General features: G+C 35.9%; 1 protein-coding gene across 1 annotated transcript; it reads right to left on the bottom strand.

Moving 5' to 3' along the window:
• Positions 1–2,562: 2,562 nt before the first annotated feature.
• On the bottom strand, positions 2,563–9,573 carry IFI44 (interferon induced protein 44). The gene is given in 5 exon segments (XM_027113935.1): positions 2,563–3,718; positions 3,721–3,748; positions 8,646–8,795; positions 8,954–9,149; positions 9,533–9,573. Coding segments are annotated over 5 exon segments (573 nt in total). The 3' UTR covers positions 2,563–3,560.
• Between the last annotated feature and the right edge of the window lie 634 nt (positions 9,574–10,207).

The following is a 10,207-nucleotide window of genomic DNA, read 5'->3' as shown; positions in this document are numbered from 1 at the left end:
ACTGTTGTTAGTCCCATGAGGACGTAAACTAATCCTGGCTTTCTTTTGATATGGGAATGGAAAACAAATTGTATAATATTGTATATTATATGTATATACTAGATAGACACATACATACATAATTATTGGTCTCAATTCTTCACTCTCTTCTGCAGTCACACACTTGCCATGACCTCACTGGGAGAGAGGGGTGAATTTTTCAGCCCCTTGGTTTTGGTTTGCCCATATAACTCGCTTTGGCCAATGGCAAGTGGGCAGAAGTGATGATGTGTTAGTTGTACTCTTAGGCTTTAAGGGACATTGCATGGCTCCCCTTGCCTTCTTGCAATTCTGCCACACAACAGGAAGAGCTGTCCCTATGAAACTACTGTCTTATCAGTTTCAGAATGCACAGATATGGAGTGGAACAGCCCTAGCCAACATACCCCGGCAGCCATAGCCTGAAGTATAAACTTTCAGCTGATCCCAAGCTGGGATAACCAACCTTTAGCCAGACTCAGACACAGATGATAATAAGTGATTCTTATTGAAGGCACTAAAGTTTGACATGGCTTCTTAGGCAGAGAGAGTTAACCAAAAATTAAGTACTGATAGGTCAAATTTCTTATATCTCTCATTTAAAATATCTAATTAAGTACTTAATTTGAACTTGTGGATTTAAGTTGAAACCTTAATACATTTTCATCATATATTTGGAAATTTAGAATAACTTTAGGTTCACTATGATTCTAAGATCAAGATACTAGATCTGTAAGAATCTTTCAATACTCAGGAAGGTTTAGTCAAACAATAGAATTGATAAAATCAGAAATTAAATATATTAAATTTGAGATGAAGTTTTAAAAATTTGGAAGTCTTGACTCATTAAATTTTTAGATAAAATCAAAACATTTTTCAAATATCTTTTAAAAAGGGGCTGGTATTATCGATTAAAGCTAAACATGTACACACTCCATGACACAGCAATTCTGTCCTAGATATATATCCAACAGAAATGTTTCCATATGTTCTACAAAGGCATATGCTGGAATGTTTGTAGTAACACTATTTGTAATAGTGCCAAACTGGAAACTACCCAGCTGCCCATCAAAGGTAGAATAGATGAGAATGAATAATCTTTATCATTGTGCAATAATATAAATCAAATATATTATCATATTAAAATCAGACTCAGAAGAATAAATAGTGCATAATACTATTTATGTGAGGGATAAATAAGAACAAGACCAATCTACCCAATTAGAAGTCAGAATAGTGGGTATCCTAGGTATGATCGTAGATAATGTTGCAGTTAAAGGTCTGAACGGTGGATATCCTAGATAACTAGACCTGGCATAAACGGGACTTATTTGATGCTGGTGATGTTCTATTTTTAATGTGAGTTCTAATTTCATGGATTTGTAAAGTTTGTAAAAATAAATCCAGCTATATATTGTACTTTTGAACCATGCACTTTTTATGTGTATATGGTACTTTAACAAAATATTTTTTATTAAAGTTTAAAAAGTTTTTCTTAATTTAACCATTTTAGACTTACTAATAAGATTTTTTAGCAAACTTTTTAATCTAAATGAGGAACTAGATACAAAACTTCCTGATCTATGAGATACATATTACAGTGTCTCTCCAGCTCAGTTAATCCAACAGTAGCCATGTCCATGATTAACTTTCTTCTAATAATAATAAATCACTCTTCCTGGGCAGACATGACCTAAGATGGGCTGATCATACTTCCTTGCTCTTCTTGGTAAAGTAATTATTCCTGGGGGAGGGAGGTTAGGTGTATGACTTGAGCTGGATCAATTGCAGTCATTTTGGGGGAGTATTTCACAATGAAACTAGAAAAGAAAAGTCCTTTCTTTTCAGGTCACAAGACTGAATGAATGTCAGCCTGCTGAAGCTTGGACTCAAAAGATGAAGGATTTATCAAGATTGCTAGCGTGAGAGAATGACAGCAATACACAGAAAGAAGGAATCAAAAGGCTGTGGTGTATGTGTGTGTGTATGTGTGTGTGTGAAAGAGAGAAAGAGAGAAAGAATAGCTTTTGAATCCCTAGATTCAACAATTCCTGAGGCCAATTCAATTCAATCCCAGCCTTTTCTATTGTTGGATTGCTTGATCCAGTACTATAGTCCTCTTTTTTATTCATGTGGTTCAGGTTGAGTTTTGTCACTTGAAATTAAAATAGTTGTAATTGACAGAGTAATCAAACTATGGTCCCTCTCAGTTTTAGTCCTCTGGAACTCATTAATATTAATTGCCACATCCTTGAAGAAGTGTTCAGATATTCAAATAAAAATGGCTTTAGGTTAAAGGATACAATGTTAACTGGGGCCCAAAGAGAATAAAATCAAGCACGTTAGAAGTAACATAAGAAAGCAAAATTAAGATGACTTGGGTGAAGATCAGAAGATGCTGACAAGTCATATTAAAATAAGCTTTGCCAGAATCACATGCACATACCACACACACACATATGCACACACTCAAGTTAGACTCGGTTTTTACAAAGAGAAACTTTAATTTTTCACAGATACAGAACATAATTTTAAAATAAATTATAATTTTTTTTTACAATTAATGACTTTAAATGGTCCTGTTCCTCTTTGTAGGTATTATGATCTTGTATGTGTAACTTCATTCCAGACTTAAATAAAATACCCCCCTCAGGTTCAACTACTTCTCTTTTTCCTATGTTTTCTCATCTCACACTGTTTACTCTTCTATGATGAGATTAAAAACTTTTTAATATGCAAAGCATTCACTTATTTTCTTTACTTACACCTGATCATTTCTTTCCTCTGACCTCTTAGTAAAGAGAAACAAAGTATTCTTGATGGATTATTTGGGGAAAATCAACCAATAGGAAGAAGAAACATTGGGCTACAGGAGGTCTAAGCCAACCCTGACTTTGGGAATGCATGCACAATGAGGAAGAGAAGGAATAGAAAAACCAATATGGCAGAGTCAGGACAGCAAAAGTAGTAATGTGAGAGTTTCCCAGGAGTTTGTGAGTGAGAGAGAACTAGAGATGATATGATACTCTGATTTCCCACAAGCTAAAATAAGATTTGAGTTTAGACTGATACTTCTGTCTGATCTTTGATTGGAACAGTGCAGTGTGTACTATGCACAGGCTGATAAGAGAAAATACACATAACACTAAAATCTGAGGCCATAAACAGGAAAGGCACACACCTCTACCCAGAACTGACCACACTGCATTAAGAGGGACTTTGACAAGGGAGAGGCATTGAAAAGTCAAGTCAATAATGGTGGAAGTATAAGGTCTAAAGGAAGAACTGATAATCAAAGATCACATCTGATCAGAAACAATGCTGAGCCAATCCCATCCTGGGTCCCAAGCAGCAAAGCCCATTTTAACAGAAGAGGGCAAGGATACTGCTTGGGATGTTCAGACAGTGGGAATGACAGAGGTCAATCATTTCAAATATTTCATTTTAAAATAAGACAAGGGGGATGAGAAGTAGTATAGATCCTCTAGGATGTACCCAAACCGGAAGTAGCCATGTAGCTGACACCTTCAAGCTTCTACACCTCAAAAACCTCTACTTGTTTCCTCAAGAGGCAAATCCTCTACGAAGTCATCTGCAGCCCACAGCATCTGTCTCAATGCAGAGAGGTTCAGAACGTCCATGACAGGCTCCAGCTCCCACTCTGACGTATAATTACTAACCACAAAGATGTCAGAAGAACAAATCCAAGTTCTCTGTGAACTGCCTCTAGCTGCAATACAGAATTTAAAACCCAGAAATCTTAAAACAGTGGAAAATACAATTTTATGTTGATATAAATTGTGAAAGTAATATCAAAAAGTAGGAGCTTGGCAATACTTGTCCTGTTGGAGAATGTGGAGACAGAGATCTGGCCCCATAAAGGAATTTCTTCAAGAACTTCGCAAGTCAAGTTCTAATATCACTGCTAATTTTCATTTAGAACACACATAATAGATTCAATATGAGTTACAAACTAAAGATAACTAATAGATCCATACAAACTACTCTGAAATTGAAGAATTTTTAATACCCTTATATTAGAATCTATCATTTCCTTCAGCTTCCTTTTAAAGGTTATTCTCAGGATAAGTCTATTTTACTAGACTAGTTTAATGTTGATGTTTAATTCATGCTTAGACTAGTTTATTTGTGGAACCACACTGCCTGGGTTCAAAGTAGGGCTTTGTCACTTCCTAACATTGTCAGTAAACTGGCAAATGCTTTACTCTGTGTGTTTTTGTTTATTTATCTATCAAATGTGGTAATGACAGTATCCATCTCATAAGGCTGTTATAAGTATTGAATAAGAAAATCTATCACAGAGAGTGGCATGGACATATATACACTACCAAACGTAAAATAGATAGCCAATGGGAAGCAGCTGCATAGCACAGGGAGATCACCTCGGTGCTTTGTGACCACTAAAGGGGTAGGATAGGGAGGGTGGGAAGGAGGGAAATGCAAGAGGGAAGAGATATGGGAACATATGTATATGTATAACTGATTCACTTTGTTATAAAGCAGAAACTAACACACCATTGTAAAGCAATTATACTCCAATAAAGATGTAAAAAAAAAAAAGAAAATCTATCACATATTTAGTGCTCAACAAATATTAGCTATCATTATATCCTCCCAATTGTTGTTTCCACCTCCAGGTTCTTTTTGACTCCAGTCTATTGTGCACATGGGCAGCAGATTAATTTTTGTGAAGCTTAACTTTGGTCACATCATTACTCTTTCAAAAAACATTGCTGTGATTCCACATAATGCACCTAATTAATAAAACCACTTCATGCAAATGTAACTTTCTCACTTTCTCTCTCCCTCCAAAGATCCAGCCCTCCGCTAAACTAAATGACTCCATGCTTCCCATACATGCTGCCTTTTCCTTCATTGATGTATTGATTTATGTTGCCCCTAGGGCCTCAATATTTTCGCCTTTTTGTCCCTTCACTTACTGAAGTAGTCCTCCTCCTTGAAAGCCATTTCCCAGTACCACCCCAGTAATGAAATCTTCCCCCATCCACTTTAATACAATTTTTTCCTTGTCTAAATTTTCAAAGCATATTATTTTTAATCATTTCTATTTATCATACTTGAGAAAGAAAAACGGAGCTGGAGGAATCAGGCTCCCAGACTTCCGACTGTACTACAAAGCTACAGTAATCAAGACAGTATGGTACTGGCACAAAAACAGAAATATAGATCAAAGGACAGGATAGAAAGCCCAGAGATAAACCCACCCACATATGGTCACCTTATCTTTGATAAAGGAGGCAAGAATATACAATAGAGAAAAGACAGCCTCTTCAATAAGTAGTGCTGGGAAAACTGGACAGCTACATGTAAAAGAATGAAATTAGAATACTCCACAAGACCATACACAAAAATAAACTCAAAATGGATTATAGACCTAAATGTAAGTCCAGACACTATCAAACACTCAGAGAAAAACATAGGCAGAACACTCTATGACATAAATCATGCAAGATCCTTTTTGACCCACCTCCTAGAGAAATGGAAGTAAAAACAAAAGTAAACAAATGGGACCTAATGAAACCTAAAAGCTTTTGCACAGCAAAGGAAACCACAAACAAGACCAAAAGACAACCCTTAGAATGGGAGAAAATATTTGCAAATGAAGCAACTGACAAAGGATCAATCTCCAAAAATTACAAGCAGCTCATGGAGCTCAATATCAAAAAAACAAACAACCCAATCCAAAAATGGGCAGAAGGCCTAAATAGACATTTCTCCGATGAAGATACACAGATTGCCAACTAACACATGAAAGAATGCTCAACATCATTAATCATTAGAGAAATGCAAATCAAAACTACAATGCGATATCATCTCACATCAGACAGAATGGGCATCATCAAAAAATCTACAAACAATAAATGCTGGAGAGGGTGTGGAGAAAAGTGAACCCTCATACACTGTTAGTGGCAATGTAAATTGATACAGCCACTATGGAGAACAGTATGGAGGTTCCTTAAAAAACTAAAAATAGAACTACCATATGACCCAGCAATCCCACTACTGGGCACATACCCTGAGAAAACCATAATTCAAAAAGAGTCATGTACTACAATGTTCATTGCAGCTCTATTTACAATAGCCAGGACATGGAAGCAACCTAAGTGTCCATTGACAGATGAATGGATAAAGAAGATGTGGCACATATATACAATGGAATATTACCCAGCCATAAAAAGAAACGAAACTGAGTTATTTGTAGTGAGGTGGATGGACATAGAGTCTCTCATACAGAGTGAAGTAAGTCAGAAAGAGAAAAACAAATACCGTATATTAACACATATATATGGAATCTAAAAAAAAAAAAAATGGTCATGAAGAACTTAGGGGCAAGACAGGAATAAAGATGCATACCTACTAGAGAATGGACTTAAGGACACGGGGAGAGGGAAGGGTAAGCTGGGACAAAGTGAGAGAGTGGTAGTGTATATATAGATATATATACACTACCAAATGTAAAATAGATAGCTAGTGGGAAGCAGACACATAGCACAGGGAGATCAGCTAGGTGGTTTGTGACCACCTAGAGGGGTGGGATAGGGTGTGTGGGAGGAAGGGAGACGCAAGAGGGAAGAGATATGGGGATATGTGTATAGCTGATTCACTTTGTTATAAAGCAGAAACTAACTCACCATTGTAAAGCAATTATACTCCAATTAAAACGTTTAAAAAAATGTAATTATGTATTCTGTTCTTGTCACCCTTTTAATAAACCTAGCATGTCCCTTCAACAAAATAAAAGAAATAAAAAAGGAAAAGAGGCTGGATAGATTTATTTGAATAATTTTTTGAACAAACTGTTATAAAAGGTGTATGATACTTAAAAGAGAACTAGAAATGGGTAATATTTGATACATTAAGAGCAGCTATTACTTTTAAATGTGATAAGCATATCATGTCTATGTTTAATAAAAGACACATATGACCTTATGTGTATATATATTTAATTTAAATATATATATATTTAAATGCATATTCATTTATGGATGAAATATTATAACTTCTCAGATCTTCTTCCAAATAATACAGGAGAGGAGAAAGTGGGTAGGCACAGATGAAACAAGATTGGCTATAAATAAAAAATTGTTGAAGCTATGTAAATGCAAATTCATTAAATTGTTTTGTCCACTTTTGCATAGGTTTAACATTCTCTAAATAAATATTTCTTTTAAAGAATATTTTAAAATAAACTTAACTACCTCTACAAGATAACTTTAAAGAATGAAAGAAGTTTGCATGAATATAAAAATAAAGCACGCTCTGTTTCTGGATAAAAACACTGGATATGTAAAGATGTATATCAACACTTAATATATAATTTTAATGTAATTTCAATCAAAGCACCAACAAGTCAAACACAAATACAAACAATCAAATAAAACACTAACAAGTTCATTTAGAAAAGGAAAAGTATATGTATAAAATAGTCCAAAACATGTGAGAAATGAATAATGAATATGACATCCAGTTGGTTATCAAGACATAACTGATTGCTATGGCAATTAAAACAATTAGACAATATGGTAATAAAAGCAATATTATAAAGGAATTGAAAAATACATTAATAGGACAAACTATAGATTGCAAAACTAAATACCCATATTTAGAAGGGAAAGATACAACTTTCAATAAAATATGTTAGCACATTCGCCTATTCATTTGGAACAAGGTGAATTAATAATCAACTTAAGATCTAAATGTTTATAAAAAGGAACCAGAAAGTTTTTTTAAAAGGCAGACTAAAGTAGCTTTTATCTTTCATCTCTTCCTTCCTCTTGCCTGGAATACCAACAGTGCTCAGCATGAACATCTTGAGAATATAAAGATGAAAACCACATGTCTTAGCTTGGGCTGCTATAACAAGTTACCGTATTGGTTTACTTAAACAACAAACTTTTATTTCTCATTGTTCTGGAAGCTAGGAAATCCAAGATCAAGGTGCTGGTAAATTTTGTGTGTGGTTAGACCCTGGTGTGTAGACAGCCACCTTCTTGCTGTGTCCTCATATGGCTGCAAGAGAGGTCATCTCTCTTGTGTTCTTTCTCACAAGGGCACTAATTGCATTCATGAGGGCTTCACCATCATGACCTAATCACCTCCCAAACTTGCTCTGTCTCCAAACATCATCACACTATGGATTAAGGCTTCAACATGTGAATGGAGGGTGGGGGGCAAACATTACATCCATAGCCTTATGCTGAGGATCTCAGAACAGAAAGTCAGAAGGACACATGAAATTAATAACCTTCCACACTTGCCCAAAGCGGCCTACCTTCAAACTTTCTGTTACATAAGAAAAATCACCCTTGTGAGGAAATTGATGTAGTTAGACTTCTGTTTCACATAGCCAAAAGCAATTGAATGTATAACAACATTCAGAGTTGTTATAACAACTATGAGAGAAGAACCCTATGGATGTTTTAATTCTTTATAAAATAAAATATCAAAAAGCAGAAAAATATCTTGAACAAGTGTAGTTTAATAAAATAAATGCCAGTGCACTAGAGTCTAATATTGTCGATAGTGGGCAAAAATAAACATTTCAAGTATCAATTATACTTTCTCAATAATTAGCCAAATCTTACCTGGTATCTGTCAGGAATTCAGCCTTCTAAGATATAGGGTATGTCATCCATGCACAGCCCTTCTTCTTTCTCACTCAGCCCCATTGAGTCACACAGAATAAATGGCCGGGTGTTGCCATCCTTCCCATCCTTAATGAAATATGTTCTGTACTGCAGAGGAAAACAAAAGTAACTTTAAAAGTTCATTTTCTAAAAAACTGTGAATTGAAATGAAGTCTACATGTAATGAAATTGATCAGCAAAAGACTTTTCAAATATAATTAACTTGAACAAAGAAGCAAAGGCTGAGTGACCTAGAACAGACTCACGTTTTCAGATACCCCAGTTGTCTTAGACCCCACCAAGGCCTAGTTTGTTACACGGCCTCGGAAAACAGACTTCACTGAGTTGAAAAAGCTAGACTTCCCAGCTCCAATTGGACCCAAAAGCAGAATTCGTATTTGGTGAACCAGGCCTCCATATGGTTCGGAAGTTCTTATAGCAGACAATAAGTTCTCCTTGAGCCTGTTTAGACAAGACAAGTTTAACAGTTGACTAAGGTTAGGTCACAAGACTCTACCATAAATTTTCCTAGAATTCAGTCTTTTTTCTCATATGTTATTATTTATTTTTGATTAGTATCTTGTATAAAAAGACACGAAAATATCTTATCTCAAATCCTATTGTAAAAGAAGTAAGAGTAACAGTTTTAACTAAAGACAATCAGACATAAAACCTTTCAGATTTAAGCATATATAAACCTTGGAATAAACAGCAATTATGTTAAACATGAAAATAAATTATCAATAATAAACTTCAAAAACCACAACATAATATGTGACTTTTGAGGTTTATAGAAGTAGAAAATTTCTAACATGTTCTTGAAGTTCATGATAGGTATTCCCCACCTGCCAACCACCCCTGCCCTGAAGTAGTTGAAACCAGCCATAGCTGTAAGAATTCTAAGCAAAAGTGTAGACATTCAGCCAAATAATTATTTCCATTCAAGTATATAAAAACATTAGAAATGTCTTTCATCCACTCAGTGCTATTTTTGTTTTAACATTACTATTATGAAATATTTTATGATTATAAATATAACTTGTTCTTGGTGATCCACAAGTTACCTGCTATAATTTGCACTACGAATTTTATTGACAAAACCTATAGTAGAGAGGGGGGACCTTGAAGATGGCGGAAGAGTAAGACGCAGAGATCACCTTCCTCCCCACAGATACACCAGAAATACATCTACACGTGGAACAACTCCTACAGAACACCTACTGAAGGCTGGCAGAAGACCTCAGACCTCCCAAAAGGCAAGAAACTCCCCATGTACCTGGGTAGGGCAAAGGAAAAAAAGAAAAAACAGACAAAAGAATAGGGACGGCACCTGCACCAGTGGGAGGGAGCTGTGAAGGAGGAAAAGTTTCCACACGCTAGAAGCCCCTTCGCGGGCGGAGACTGCGGGAGGCGGAGCGGGGAGCTTCGGGGCCGCGGAGGAGAGCACAGCAACAGGGCTGCGGAGGGCAAAGCGCGGAGATTCCCGCACAGAGAATCGGTGCCAACCGGCACTCACCAGC

This window comes from Aethalodelphis obliquidens, unplaced genomic scaffold, assembly GCF_003676395.1.
Source record: "Aethalodelphis obliquidens isolate GAN/ISIS:26980383/991018 unplaced genomic scaffold, ASM367639v1 scaffold13, whole genome shotgun sequence".
In the NCBI taxonomy this organism is placed as follows: Eukaryota; Metazoa; Chordata; class Mammalia; order Artiodactyla; family Delphinidae; genus Aethalodelphis; species Aethalodelphis obliquidens.
The sequence above is the reverse complement of the archived record's forward strand: the minus strand, read 5'-3'. Positions and strand labels throughout refer to the sequence as shown.